We start from the raw sequence: 15,944 nt of genomic DNA on the forward strand, positions 1-15,944 counted from the left end.
ATTGAGAAAAAGGCATTGGCCAGATCAATAGCTGCATACCAAGTACCAGGAGATGTACTAATTTGCTCAAGCAATGAAACCACATCAGGAACAGCAGCTGCAATTGGAGTCATCACCTGATTAAGTTTACGATAATCTACTGTCATTCTCCAACATCCATCTGTTTTTTGCACAGGCCAAATAGGTGAATTAAATGGGGATGTGGTGGGAATCACCACCTGGGCATCCTTCAAGTCCTTGATGGTGGCAGTAATCTCTGCAACCCCTCCAGGGATGCGGTACTGCTTTGGATTTACTATTGTTGTAGGTAGAGGCAGTTCTAATGGCTTCCACTTGGCTTTTCCTACCATAATAGCCCTTACTCCACATGTCAGAGAGCCAATGTGGGAATTCTGCCAATTGCTCAGTATATCTATTCCAATTATGCATTCTGGCATTGGGGAAATCACTACTGGATGGGTTCGGGGACCCAGTGGACCCACGGTGAGATGCACCTTAGCTAAGACTCCATCAATAATTTGACCTCCATATGCCCCCATTCTGACTGGTGGGTCACAATGACGCTTTGGGTCTCCTGGAATTAGTGTCAATTCAAAGCCAGTGTCCAGTAATCCCTGAAAAGTCTGATTATTTCCTTTTCCTCAATGACCAGTCACTCTCGTAAAAGGCCTCAGGTCCCTTTGGGGAAAGCTAGGAGAAAGATTGACATTATAGATTTTTGGCAATGTAGTGGGGTTCTTCCTCAAAGGGACCTGGCCACCCCATCATTTATGGGGTTGTAGGTCTGTAAATTGACTCAAGTCTGGGAATTGATCGAGAGGTTGTGACTCTGTATTCTGGTGATTCAATCTAGGTTGCTGTTCCTGTGACCTAGAATTCTTCTGTCTGTACAGATCAAGTAAATATTTAGTAGGCTTGCCATGTATTTCACTACGAGGAACACCATGAGCAAGTAGCCAATGTCATAATTTCACACGTGTCAGACTATTCTGATTACTGTTCTGACTCTGCTGTCCATTATGGTAACCATGCCCACCTTGCCTTTACCGATTAACTGCTGCCACTTGGCCCCTACTACCACGGGGTCCAATAAGCCCTATTGTAGTTAAGTGTCTTAGTTCAATTAGGGCAGTTCCCACTGTCAAATCAGGTTTACATAAAATAGCAATCACAGTAGTCTTCAAGGATGCTGGAGCTCCCTTCACAAATTTATTCCTCACAGTACTGGTGAAAGGCGTATCTTCTGGACTCTGCATTTCTGGCTCTAGGGGTGTAATCTGATAAATCCATTCTAACAGGCCAATTTCCCTAAGCCTCTGGATACCTTCTTCCACATTATACCAAGGCAAGTCTGGTACTGCAACTTGACTTAAGGTAAGCCATCACATAATCCATTCTTCAGTAAGCCAACCAAATAAACTATTACATGCTTTCCTAACCTCTCGAGCTGAAACACTGAATGAAGAATCCATACTTAGTGGGCCTAAATCAATAAACTCATACTGATCCAATCTTACAATCCTTGTACCATTAATCCCACACGTTCAGTAGCCATTCCCACACATAGTCTCCAGGTTTATGTCAGTACATGTTAGCAAAATCAAGCAGGTCTTTTCGGGTGTAGCATACCACACCTCCTCAGTCACACTTTCTATTTCACCTTTTGGGGCTCGCTTGGACTTAACTTTAGTTATAGGTCTAGCAGCAACAGTGGATGGTTGAGACAGTTCCTGAGAACATTCAGGAATGTCTTCCATGGCCTCTGCCTCAAACAATGACCCAGCAGGACCAGTTGGGTTAATCCCATCAAACTGAGGTGGAGGGATAATGGTTTTAAAGTAATCCCTTCAGATGGGAGGGATTCAACAGAATTTACAGGCTCCATATCCTGATCTTCCTGACTATCTGTCCATATGTCCCCTCTCCTGGTTTCAGGATCCCATTTTTTCCCAATCAATGCCCTCACTTTAACTTCAGACACCATTCTGATTTGGCAATTTAATCGGCGTTGTAATTCAGCCACCCTTACATTAAGACTCTGGGTCTGGTTTTCAGCAGTATCAGCTCTGTTGCTAGAAGATATAAGGCATTCTTTCAGAGCACAACTGGAAGAACTGAGGTCTTTTATGCGGCACTTAAGCCGAGACTCAGCAGCTCTGAGCTCATCTCGCTCTTTAACCACCTTGTCCAATGTAGGTAGGACCAACCAACCAGCTTCCTTATATTCCTCATGCTGACAAAATTGAAAAAAGGATCAAATATGTGATCACTCAGTGTCTCACTTCTCACAAGTACTTGATCCACTGGTGGTGCTATTTTCCTTATTAATGTTGCCACCTCACGCCATGGATTAGCAGGACCCTCTTTTCTAACAGAAGCAGGGTCACTAGTGTGTTTAAGATTAATCAAATTGGAGAACCAATTTAGGAAGCCCATCCTTATGATTTTGTCTCTCTAGAACCACTACCGGTACCAAATGTGTTCTATAAAGAAACAAAACCAGTAAAGCTTATATATATATAGAGAGAGAGAAATTTATCTTAGGAAAATGGCTCACACACTTATAAAAGCTGGCAAATCCAAAGTTCTTGAATCAAACGTCAAGCTGGAGGCTTTTCCCAACTCTTGCAGCTGTAGGGGCTGAGGAGCTCAAGGTTGGCAGGCAATGTACTGGCTGTTGACTCCAATGAATGACGAATCCAAGATCTCCTGGACGAATGGTGGATTGTTCGCTCACAGACAGTTGTAGGCAGCACAACAGAATCCCAATCCACAGAGGAATGTCTCTTTTCCCAGGATGTCCATAGATATACTGGAAGCAGGACAAACCCCTAGCAAAACTCCCTTTCAACAGACTGGCTGCTCAAAACATAATCATCTGATCCCATCATGGGAATAACCACATTACAACAGCTTAAGCCACACAGAATTGTGGTCCAGCCAAGTTGATACACAGCTACAACTATTACATACATACTCCTAATTTTCATTTTGTCCTTCATTCTGCATTCAATTACCAATAATCACAGATTTTTCTTTTTCTTTTCAAAGAACCATCTCCTACACCACATTGTGCACATAAGAGATAGATAACAGATGCTAATACCAACCAATGTTTCCACAATACTGCATTACCATTAACACCAAACACCAGGCTACATATAAACACCTGAAAGGATCAGATGGGGGTCAGTGAACAGGAGTATACTATAGACCAAGGATTGATTCAGCTGAGGCTAATCTTGCACAGACACCAGTGATACAAAATACCTGCAGTCCTTATAGAAACAACAAAAGACAGACACAGAGTAATCTCTCACAACCAGATACTATGGGAGAGAGATCCCACAGATCTACTGTCTCAGGACCATAGTACTGGGGGACACTTGACTCAATTGGCACAACAAAATACATAAAAGCTTTGTTTCGCATCATACATTGGTGAATAGTGACTGGGGGGCTTAAAAGCTTTTAAGCAGCCATCTAAGATGCAGCTAATGGTCTCCTTGTGGCGGAAGCAAAGAAGAATGCAAAAAAAAGAAAAAGAAACCAAGGGCATTTGGAAACAATCAGCCATAGGACAAGATGGCCCTCGAGACCAGAAGAACTAGATGGTGCCCAGCTACCAATACCAACCACTCAAGAAAGGATCAAATCTGGAGATCCTGGATAGAGTGGGAGGGAAAATGTGAAACAAAATCCAAAATCTCAATAATGATCAGACTTACTTATCAGATGAAATCTGGTGAGACCCCCAATACTATGGCCCTGGAATACATTCTGCACCTGGAATAAAATGCACCCCCAGGGACTGGCTTTCAGCCCAACAGTTAACAAGATGTACACGCAAACCACTCAACCCAGGATGATGCACCCAAATACTCTATGGTAATACATCCCTTAGAGCAATAGACCACGGGGCACCAGAGGACCAACATTCAAATAGAGGAAATGCAGGACAAACAGGAGTGCATAAATATGAGGGGCACAGGAGGAGGGTTACAGGGTAGGGATGCGAGGATACTGGGTTAGGGTTGGACGTAGTAAATGGGGAGTGAAACTAAATGTACAAGTAACATTGAATGTAAAACAAGCTCTTAAAATAAAAAAATAAAAAGACAAAAAAAAAAAAAGAACCATCTCCTAAATTAAGCTAAGAAACTTAGAGAATTATAGCATTACTAACTGCTCTATCATTATTAAACAATAATCTGTTAAAAAGGGACCATAGTCTAGTTAATTCTGATGGTAATAGAGAAGCGTCAAAACTGTTAAAAGATGATGGTCAGTTCTGATTCTTAGTATTCTAAACAGATGAATCGGGATTTTGAAAATTAAGACAAAGCAGGATATAGAGCCCAAAAAAATAATCATTTTCCTTGAATTTTCCTATTAGGCAAGATAAATAGGTATGATTGTTGAGAAGGAAAGGCATGACTGACACCCTGGCTCAGTATAGTGGCATCAGAGCTTCTTTTTGCCTCTGGCAAGTAGGGCTCAGCTAAAGAGGGAGGGCAGTGAGGAAGACAGCGATCTTACCTTGTTGATCAGACTCTGCATTCCGTGAAATAAGGGCACTGACTGCTGGAAATGTGATGCTTGACATGGCAGCTATAGTCCCTGCTGCCCACATCATCCTGCAATGATAGGACAGGTTGCAGTCATGTGGGCAGGCTGGCCCAGGGACATCACTATTCAGAATACAATCAGTGGCAAAACAACAAATGTTTTCTAGTGCTAATTCATTTTTCTCCAAAAGTATGGATTTTTTTTTTTTAAACCTAGAAGGTGTCTATTTTACACTGTTAATACTGATCACTTTAGGGACTAAGACAGAAGTAGAGGGGCTGAGGGGGTAGGAAAGTTTCATTTTTAAATTTCATTTTCTTCTTTCAAAATCTTTTCTTCTTCCTAGTTTCCTTATTACCAGCTTCAGATACAAGCTCCATGAAGTTCATAAGGAATTTTTTTGCTTATATAAACACTGAATTTTCCCTACTGATTTTTAAATTTTTGTTTTGGACTTCTCAAAGACTCATCTTACATTAGCCCTCAAGCTGCTCAGTTTTTACGCCTGAACAAAACCAAGTCACACTGTGCCATGAACTGAAAAAATAGAGATCTGAAGTTCTTTTCTCACTGGCCTTCTTGGCCAGACTTCACTGGGGCTGGCTGACAACCACATCTTTGCTGGAAAAAAAAACTCAAAAAACCCTTTACGTCCACAAAGTCTTTTAAACACCAAATGGATTTGATTGAATCAGCTAATAAACCAAAGTTCACAGGACCCAAATCTTAAAGAAGAATTGACCAAGTTAATCTGATAAGACTTCATACAGAGAGAAAGACACTCTTTTCTCATTTGCTCCCCAACCAGACCGCCATTAAAGCTTGTCTAGTTTCTCTGAATTATGCCATCCCTCCATATATGTAAAGTGAGCTCCTCCAACTCTAATGTTTAAAACGAAGACATGCAATCTGGTATTTGTTAACAAGGCACACAGGGAAAGCTTCCATAGAACAAAACAATACTTGGGATTCTTTTTATTTCTTCTTATTTCACAGGGCATTTCTTGACCTTCTTTCCTGTTATGAAAATTTTATACGCTAGCAGTAATGACTGTCTCAGGACACACATGATTTGGGAAGAGATTTTAGTATTGGTTTAACTAAAATGCTTTATTTTATAAGGTTATGTTACCCAGGTCACTCAGCTAATTATGGCAGTGCAGCCTGCCACAGTCATTTTTTCCTTGTCTTTTGGTTTTACTTTTGATTATATGCAGTGTCTTAAAAAATTAACAAAGGTGTTTAAAAAACAGAGTTAAAATGTAACTGGGGACACTGGAGGTGAGGGTTGTTGACACATATTCAATTAACTAACTACTTACTGAAAACCCACTAAAGTGAATACAATCTTTACAAATAATCCTGAATTACCTAGCTGTACCTTTCCCCAAATAAACGTCTAAATGGTTTTCGAAATGGTGAATACACCTAACCAGTAAACTTTTATCACATTCCTAAAATTATGTAGCAACAACAACAAAAATAACCCTTGCTTTTTTCAAAATGTACTCAATCAGGTCAAACTCCTTTGAAAGACCCATTTGTCTGTTACTTCATGAGAATCTAAGGAAGAGACTTACCAGGCCTGAGATCCAAAACCATACCATGCCAACTGGAACATCTGGAAGCCCAAGCCAAGAAGGACAGTATTCTTATTCCCTAATGATCTCATCAAGATGCTAAGAAAGACTGTCTGCAAAGTAAAGGAGAGAATCTTGAGAAACCATGCACACACAGAAACTGAATGCAAGCTCTGTGAGTGAGACCCATTCACTAATGACTAGTCCTCTAAAGGCCCACTTTGTGGTCCTCAACCTTGGAGACTGGGCAATACTGATTCAGTTCTACATGGGATAGGGGGAGCATCAAGGCCTCTCAGATAGACCTAGGACTTGAGGCCTTCAGCCTCAGTTCGTCTACCTAGTGCTTTTCTGCACTCCTCAAAAGGTTATGGGATCCTTTTATCTCCTACTAATAGCTGTTCACCAGTTATCAAGATAGGGAAGACACCCCAGTCTCTCTGACAAGATGTCAATCATTCAGTCATCAGTGAATAGCAAACTCCTGCTCAACATTTATGACAAATGTGGGATTTTGCTGGAGGTAAATAGCTTTACAAAGTTGGGATTGTTGTTGTTGTTATGTGCCGTCAAGTCGGACCCAACTCATAGCGACCCCTCCTTGGGTTTCCAAGGCAGTATCACTATGGAAGTAGATTGCCCCATCTTCCTTCCTAGTAGATCTTAACATATACAAAACCAAAAACCAAACTCACTGCCATTGAGTCAGTTCAACTCATAGTGACCCCTCCTTGGGTTTTCAAGGTGGTATCTCTACGGAAGTAGATTGTCCAACCTTCCTTCCAATTAACAAATATATACTCTGCTAAAAATAACTATAGGCAGTTCCCAGTTATAAACAAGATCCATTCCTAACTGCATCTTTATGTCTTTAAGTGGAATTTGTAGTTGAGTTAGCATACAGATGCATTACAGTTCGTATTTAGCCTTATTTTTGTGCAAAAAAAGGCTCACCTTCTTTTGACTGATTTAAAAGCTGCATATGCAGCAATTGAAGGTGATTGTGATGAAGAATTTGTTGTGAGTAGGGTCTGGTTCAATCTTTTGAAATAGAGGGCAAAATTACCTAACATTAAAGAGAAAGTAGGAGTTGACCACAAGTTAGATGTTGGTAATTCAGGGGCCTGAAAAGGGGTAGGATAAAAGATGACTCGGCTAGTGGATTGACTAGAGTTAATATAGAAAACAAAACAAAATCATGACAACCTGAAAGTTTCAAATAACTCTATTTGCTAATACAGTTTGACAAAAATAAAAAAAAGCCTCAGCTTTGATGCAATGCTATATACCTTGTTAATTTCAGTATTTGGGGAAAACTATTTCCACGTCTTCTCATTTTCTCCTACACGGTTATCACAGCAGACCACTCTGCTCAGTCAAGCAAGCTTCAAAAGCAGCAGGGATTTGCTTCAGGGAAAAAGGGTATGACAATTCCACGACACAGTGAATGCACCTAAGCACTGAATAAATTTAAACGCTACATGCCCTCTTTTTTGTGGTCCTAGATTTGTAAGAGATGAGAAATTACTTCTTGCTCTTTACATTATGTATATTCCAACCCACTGATTCACAACATTCTTAAATCCTAGGGACAACAGAGTTTGGAAGAGCTATGGATTTTCATTTCTGCTTTTACATTTAATTACTTTTCAACATTAAAACTACTGAAGTATTTTCCTGGTTAAGCTAATTTTGCTATATCTGTATTTGTTGTTGTTAGGTGCCATCAAGTTGGCTCCAACTCATAGCGGCTCTATGTACAACAGAACAAAATACTGCCTGGCCCTGCACCAGCCTCATAATCCTCACTATACCTGAGCCCAGCACTGTAGCCACTGTATCAATCCATCTCATTGCAAGTCTTCCCTTTTTCAATGACCATCTACTTTATCAAGCATGATACCCTTTCTCCAGGGAATGGTCCTTTCTGACATGACCAAAATAAGTGAGACAAAGTCTTGCCATTCTCACTGCCAAGGAGCATTCCAGCTACACTTCTTCCAGGAAAGACTTGTTAGTTCTCCTGGCAGTCCCTGGTACTTTCAATATTATTTGCAAGACCACAACTCAAAAGCAACAACTCTTCTTCAGTCTTCCTTATTCGTTGTCCAGCTTGCACATGCATATGAAGCTATTGAAAATACCATGGCTTCAGTAGGGCTCACCTTAGTCTTTCAAAGAGACATCTTCACTCTTCAGCACTTTAAAGAGGTCTTTTGCAGTATATTTGTCCAGTGCAATACCTCATCCGATTTTCTGACTGCTGCTTCCATTGGGGTTGACTATGGATCCAACTAATACAACTTCAATCTTCTTTCTCTCTATTTATCGTGATGTTGCTTATTGGTCCAATTGTGAGGATTTTTATTTTCTCTATGTTGAGGTGTAATCCACACTGCAGAGTGTACTTTTTAATCTTTGTAAGATCTTCAAGTCATCTTTACTTTCAGCAAGCAAAGTTGTGTCATCTCCATATTGCAGGTTGTTAATGAGTCTTCCTCCAGTCTTGATGCTGTGTTCTTCTTCATATAGTCCAGCTTCTCGGGGTATCTGCTCAGCATACAGACTGAGTAAGTACAGTGAAAGGATACAACCCTAACGCGTTCCCTTCTTGATATTAAACCATGCAGTATCTCCTTGTTCTGTTTGAATTAGAGCCTCCTGGTCTATGGACAGGTTCCTCATGAGCATAATTAGTGTTCTATAATTTCCATTCTTCTTAATGTTATCCATAATCTGTTATGATCCATACAGGTGAATGCTTTTGGATAGCCAATAAAACATGAGTAAACATCTTTCTGGTGTTCTTTGCTTTCAGCCAAGATCCATCTGACATCATCTATGATATTCCTTGTCCCACGTCCTCTTCTGAATCCAATTTGCATTTTTGTAAGTTCCCTGTCAATACACTGTAGTAACTGTTTTTTAATTATCTTCAGCAAAATTTTACTTGTGTGTGGTATTAAGGATATTGTTTGATAACTTTCACATTCTGTGGGATCACTTTTCTTTGGAATGGGTACAAATATGGATGTCTTCCAGTAAGTTGGCCACATAGCTGTCTTCTAAATTTCATGGCATATGCAAGTAAGTGCCTTCATTGTAGCATTCGCTGAAACATCTCAATGAGTATTCTGTCAATTCTTGGGGTCTTGTTTTTTGCCATTTCCTTCAGTGAAGCTTCATCTTCTTACTTCAGTACCATTGGTTCTTGATCATATGCCACCTCCTGAAAGAGATGAACATCAACCAATTCTTTTTGGCACAGTGACTCTGCATATTCCTCCCATCCTCTTTTGATGCTTCCTGCATCACTGAGTTTTTGCTCATAGAATCATTCAATACTCCAGCTTGAGGCTTGGATGTTTTCTTCAGTTCCTTCAGCTTGAGAAATGCCAAGCGTGTTCTTCCCTTTTGGTTTCCTAACTCCAGGTCTCTGCTCGTTTCATTATAATAACTGACTTTGTCTTCTTGAGCTGCTCTTTGAAATCTTCTATTCAGCTCTCTTGTCATTTCCTTCTATTTGCTTTGGCTGCTCTGCATTCAAAAGTGAGTTTCCAAGTCTCTTCTGACATCCATTTTGGTCTTTTCTTCCTTTCCTGTCTTTTTAATGACTTTTTTGCTTTCTTCATGGATGATGTCATCCCACAATTCATCTGGTTTCTGATCACTGGGGTTCAATGCGTCAAATCTAAACTTCAGATGTTCTCGAAATTCAGGTGGGATATAATCAAAGTCATATTTTGGATCTTGTGGACTTGTTTTAATGGTTTTCAGCATGAACTTGAACTTCCATATCAGCAATTGATATGGTCTCTTCCACAGTCAGCTCCTGGCTTTGTACTGAGCTTCTCCATCATCTCTTGCCACGGATGTAATTGAGTTGATTCCTGTGTATTCCATCTGGCAAAGTCCATGCCGGTTATGTTGTTGAAAAAGGTATTTGCGATTAATCAGTCACTGGTCTTGCAAAATTCTATCATGCAATCTCCAGTGTCACTTCTCTCACCAAGGCCCTACTGGTGATTCTTCTTTGTTTCCAATTTTTGCATTCCAAAACCAGCAATAATCAATAAATCTTGAGTGCACGTTTGGTCAATTTCAGACTATAGAACTTGGTAAAAATCTTCAATCTCCTCAAATTTGGCTTTGGTGGTTGGAGCATAAATTTGAATATTAGCAGTATTAACTAGTCTTCCTTGTAGGTTTATGGTTTTTTTTTTTTTTTTTTTTTTTTTATTATTACTGAGAACACTGTACTTCAGGATAGATCTTGAAACATTCTTTATGATGATGAATGCCATGCCATTCCTATTCAATTTGTCATTCCTGGCACAGTCGATCTTATGGTTGTCTGATTCAAAATGGCCAAAACAAGTCCATTTCAGCTCACTAATGCCTAGGATATTGATCTCTATGCATTCCATTTCATTCTGTACAACTTCCAATTTTCCTAGATTAATACTTTGTATACTCCATGTTCCAAAGAGTAATGGATATTTGCAGCTGGTTCTTCCCATATTGAGTCATGCCCTATCAGAAAATGAAGATTCCAAAAGCTTTACTCCATCTACATCACTAAAGTTGACTACTTTGAGACGGCAACTCCTCCCCAATTGTAGTTTGAGTGCCTTCTGACCCGAGGGGCTCATCTTCCAGCATGGTTATTAGACAACGTTTCAGGGCTATTCATAAAGTCTTCCAATAATATATCAGACAGTGTCCCACTGCTATCAATAAAGTTTTCACTGGTCAATACTTTAGAAGTGGATGGTCTCTTCCTTCTTCTGACTCTTAGTCTGGAAGCTCTACTGAAACCTGCTCACCATGTTTGCCCCTGCTGTTATTTGATATACCAGTGGCACAGCCTTCAGTCTCACAGCAACACACAAACCACTATAGTACAATAAACTGATAAATGAGATTTATCAGACTGACAGACAAGATCCTATCAGGATTTAGATAGCAATTATTTACAATTTTGGTTGGTATAAAAGCAAACAAAAGAATTAACCCAACAAGAGTTATAAGTTCCCTAAAAAGTAGTAAAACATAGTATTAAATTCCTCCTAAATTGTAACCTACATATTATATTTAAAATGTTATGCTTCTATGGACTGTATCAATGCTATATACTATAGTTGCATAACATATTGCATGAGGGACAGGGGCGTGGCATTTGGGTAAGGGACCTCCCTATATACTTCTTTGTGACTTTCTATAATCTGTGGTATTTCAGGATAAAAAGTTTTTTTAAAAAAAATTGATATGGTTAAGATGATACTTACCTGAGCCACAATAGACAGAATTCCTACCATAGCTATGAATGCTGCAATTTTAACAGACCCAAAACCTATGACCTGTGGAATGGAAAGAAAACACTATAGTAATAGAGACATTATAAAAAGAGTTAATAACGAATGTTGTATTCTATTAAAGCCATAGGAAAAATCATTTGAGAAAAGTTCATCCTTGACAGCAGCAGATTAAGGCAGTAGTGAAAGGTGAGCCTATTTAACTAGGAATGTATATCCAAATCTGATATAGCAAAACTTGCAAAAGTTGGAACCTGTCTAAGGCAGAAACCTGTCAGAGAAGGAAAATCCAAAATATTTTCCACTAAAATGAGTGACAGCAAAGTGCTAAGACTGCACTCTGACAACGGGGAACATTTTCCAAAAACCCAGAGAAACAAGGCAGTCTCATTGAGTTCTGGTTCTCACAAGTTTCATTGGGTAAGAAACTGTTATAAACTGACTCAAATTAAGAAATACTTTTAATAAAAATATTTTCTATTACAGGCCTATTGTTCCATTGTCTCTATCTCCAGCCCACCAACAAATACATATAACAGACATCAAGCATCAGGTAGAATATAAAAGAAAATTACTTGGCTTTTGATGCCATCAATATAGAACTCCTGCATTGGCAAAGCCAGTGTGATAGCTGGAGTTGTATGTCAACTTGGTTGAACCATAATTCTGAGTGGTTTAGGCAGTTATGATGTGGGTTAGTCCCATGATGAGATTGGATGTATATGACTTGAGCAGACAATCCGTTGAAAGGGAGTTTCCCTAGTTGTGTGGCCTGCTTCTAATATATTTATGGACATCCTGGGAAAAAGAGACACTCTTCTGTGGATTGGGATCCTGTTGTGCTGCCTACAACTGTTCATGAGCGACCAATCCACCAAATGTCCTGGAGATCTTGGGTTCATCATTCGTTGGAGTCAACAGCCAGTACACTGCTTGCCAACCTTGAGCTCATCAACCCCTGCATCTGTGAGAGTTGGGAAAAGCCTCCAGCTTGACATCTGATCCAAGAACTTGGGACTTGCTAGCTTCTATAAGTGTGTGAGCCATTTCCTAAGATAAATGTCTTCCTCTCTCTCTATATATAAGCTTTACTGGTTTTGCTTCTCTAGACAACCCAGGCTAACACACCAGTGACTCTCAACTTCTGCTGCATATTAAGATTATGTGGGGAAAAGAAAAGAGGGGAAGACAAGTAGGCAATGAGATTCTAGAACCCTCTGGGATCAAGTAAATCTCAGTGAGTATCTGGAAGTATGACCCAAGCAAAGTTGTTTTATTGATCACTCACATGTGGTACAATGCCCTGTCTTCACCCAAATCAATACTTATCTCTACCTATCTAACAGTGTTCCCTACCCTGCCCTCCCACCCCCGGTAACCAACAAAGAAAATTTCCTTCCCTAGACAAACTTTCCTTGATTTTTACAATAATGGAGTAATACAATATTTGTCCTTTTGTGATTGAATTATTTCATTCAGCATAATGTCCTCCAAGTTCATCCATGTTATGCAGTGTTTTGCAGATTCTATGTTATTCTTTAGGGTTGCATAGTATTCTATTGTGTGTATGTATCAAAGTTTGGTTATCCATTTCTCAGCTGATGGACACCTAGGTTGTTTCCATCTTTTGGCTATTGTAAATAGTGCTGCGATGAACATGGGTGTGCATATGTCTGTTGTTGTCATGGCTCTCACTTCTTTAGGATATATACCCAGTAATGGAATGGCTGAGTCAAATGGTATTTCTAATTCCAACTTTTTAAGGAATCGCCATACAGTCATTGTACCATTTCATAGTCCCACCAGCAGTGAACGAAAGTCCCAATCTCTGCACATCCTCGCCAGCATTTGTTATTTTCTGTCTTGTTGAACTTTGCTACTAGTGCTGGAGCAAGATGGTATCTCGTTGTTTTGATTTGCATCTCTCTAATAGCTAACGAGGAGCTCTGGTAGCATAGCGGCTAAAGCACTTGACTGCTAACCAGAAGGCTGGCGGTTCAAACCCACCAGCCACTCCTCGGAAGGAAGGTTGGGCAATCCTACTTCCGTAGTGATACTGCCTCGGAAATCCAAGGAGGGGTCGCTATGAGTCAGGGCTGACTCGATGGCACATAACAACAACAACAACAATAGCTAACGATCATGAGCATTCTTCATATGTTTGTTGGCTGCTTGAATATCCTCCTTGGCGAAGTGTCTATCATGTCGTATGCCCATTTTTTAACTGGATTATTTGTTTTTTTGTTATTGAGGTGCTGGAATTTTCTATAAATTCTAGAGATAAGTCCCTTGTCACATATGACATTGCCAAATATTTTTTCCCAATCTGTAGGTTCTCTTTTGACTCTTTTGGAGAAGTCTTTGGAAGCACATAAAAATTTAATTTTTAGAAGGTCCCATTCATCTAGTTTCTCTTCTGCTATTTGTGCATTTTGGGTTATACTTCAGGAAACATCTTGAAACATTCTTTTTGATGACGAATGCCACACCATTCCTCTTCAACTTATCATTCCTGGCATAGTACACCATATGATTATCTGACTCAGATGGTGAATACCATTCTGTTTCATTTTTGACAACTCCCAATTTTCTTACATTCATACTTTGTACATTTCACATTCCAATTATTAATGGATGTTTGTAACTGTCTTCCCATTTTGAGTCATGGTCCCTTAGCAAATGAAGGTCCTGAAAGCTTTACTTTATCCACGTCATTAAGGTCGACTCTACTTTGGTGAGGCAGCTCTTCCCCAGTCTTATTTTGAGTGCCTTCCAACCAGAAGAAGTCACATTTGGTCACTATTTAAGACAATGTTTCAGGGCTATTTATACAGTTTTCCAGTAATATATCAGTATTTCACAGTTTTTCATAAGATTTTCACTGGCCAGTTTATTCACAAGTGGATAGCCCTGTCCTACTTCCCAGCCTGTCTTCTGAAAGCTCCACTGAAACCTGTACAGCATGGTGACTATGCTGGTATTCCAAACACCAACTGCATAGCCTCCAGCCTCACAGCAACACACAAGCCACCACAATAAGACAAACTGACAGATGAATATTGTATCCATTTTATTACTCAACAAACAAAAAAACTAAACTCACTGCTGTTGAATTGATTCAACTCATAAATGACTATTTAGTTAATAACACTATTATTCAAATTTACACATCAACCACTAAAGGCAAAGATGAGGAAATTTAAGATTTTTTTTTTTTTACCAATTTCTGCAGTCTGAAATTGACCAAGTATGCGATCAAGATGTGTTGATTATCAAGTCATCTTCACTTTCAGCAAATAAGCTTTGTCATTTGCATATGGCAAGGTGTTAATGACTCTTCCTCCAATCCTGATGCCACGTTCTTCTTCATATAGCTTCTCAAATTATTCGCTCAGCATACAGATGGAATAAGCATGGGAAAAGGATACAACCCTGACACACTCCTTTCCTGATTTTAAACCATGCAGTATCTACTTGTTCTGTTTGAATGAAAGCCTGCTGGTCTATTTACAGGGTCCTCCTGAGCCCAATTAAGTCTTCTAGAATTACCATTCTTCTCAATGTTACCCATAATTTGTTATGATCCACAAAGTTGAAGGCCTTGGCTTAGTCAATAAAACACAAGTAAACATATTTCTGGCATTCCTTACTTTCAGCCAAGATCCATCTGACATAAGCAATGATATCCCTCGTTCCACATCCTCTTCTGAATCCAGCTTGCATTTCTGAAAGTTCTCTATCAATATATTGCTGCAACCATTTTTGAATTATCTTCAGCAAAATTTTACTTGCATGTGATATCAACGGTATTGTTCTATAATTTCTACATTCTGTGGGACCACCTTTCTTTGGAATGGATACAAATATGGATCTCTTCCAATCAGTTGGCCAAGTAGCTGTCTTCAAAATTTCTTGGCATAGAAGAGTAAGTACCTTCAGCACAGCATCCATTTGTTGAAACATCTCAATGGGTATTCCATCAATTCCTGGGGCCTGTTCTTCACCAATTCCTTCAGTGCAGCTTCGACTTCTTCCTTCAATACCATTGGTTCTTGATCATATGCCACATCCTGAAATGGATGAACATCGACTAATTCTTTTTGGTACAGTGACTCTGTGTATTCCCTCAATCTTATTTTGATGTTTCCTGCATCATTCAATATTTTGCCCACAGACTCCTTCAAAATTGCAATTTGAAGCTTGAATTTTTTCTTCAGTTCTTTCATTTTGAGAATGCCAAGTGTGTTCTTCCCTTTTGGGTGTCTAACTCCAGGTCTTTGCACATTTTATTACAGTAATTGTCTTTGTCTTCTCGAGTTGCTCTTTGGCATCTTCTGTTCAGCTCTTTTATCTTGTCATTTCTTCCATTTCCTTTAGCTACTCTCTATTCAAGAGCAAGTTTCAGAGTCTCTTCTGACATCCATTTTGGTCTTTTCTTCCTTTCCTGTCTTTTTAATGACCTTTTGCTTTCTTCATGTAT

General features: G+C 39.5%; 1 protein-coding gene across 1 annotated transcript in view; it reads right to left on the reverse strand.

The window, feature by feature from the left end:
• The window catches only part of MFSD14B (major facilitator superfamily domain containing 14B), a 229,939-nt gene that overhangs the window by 5,828 nt on the left and 208,167 nt on the right, over window positions 1–15,944 (reverse strand). Inside the window, exons 8-10 of the mRNA XM_007953001.2 lie at window positions 11,438–11,509; window positions 6,150–6,262; window positions 4,540–4,637 (exon numbers count right to left, since the gene is read on the reverse strand). Coding sequence (XP_007951192.1) covers window positions 4,540–4,637; window positions 6,150–6,262; window positions 11,438–11,509 — 283 coding nt within the window. The remainder of the gene's footprint in view (window positions 1–4,539; window positions 4,638–6,149; window positions 6,263–11,437; window positions 11,510–15,944) is intronic.

The sequence above is a fragment of the Orycteropus afer genome, unplaced genomic scaffold, assembly GCF_000298275.1.
Source record: "Orycteropus afer afer isolate SDZICR_OR568_19922 unplaced genomic scaffold, OryAfe1.0 scaffold00368, whole genome shotgun sequence".
NCBI classification, from domain to species: Eukaryota; Metazoa; Chordata; class Mammalia; order Tubulidentata; family Orycteropodidae; genus Orycteropus; species Orycteropus afer.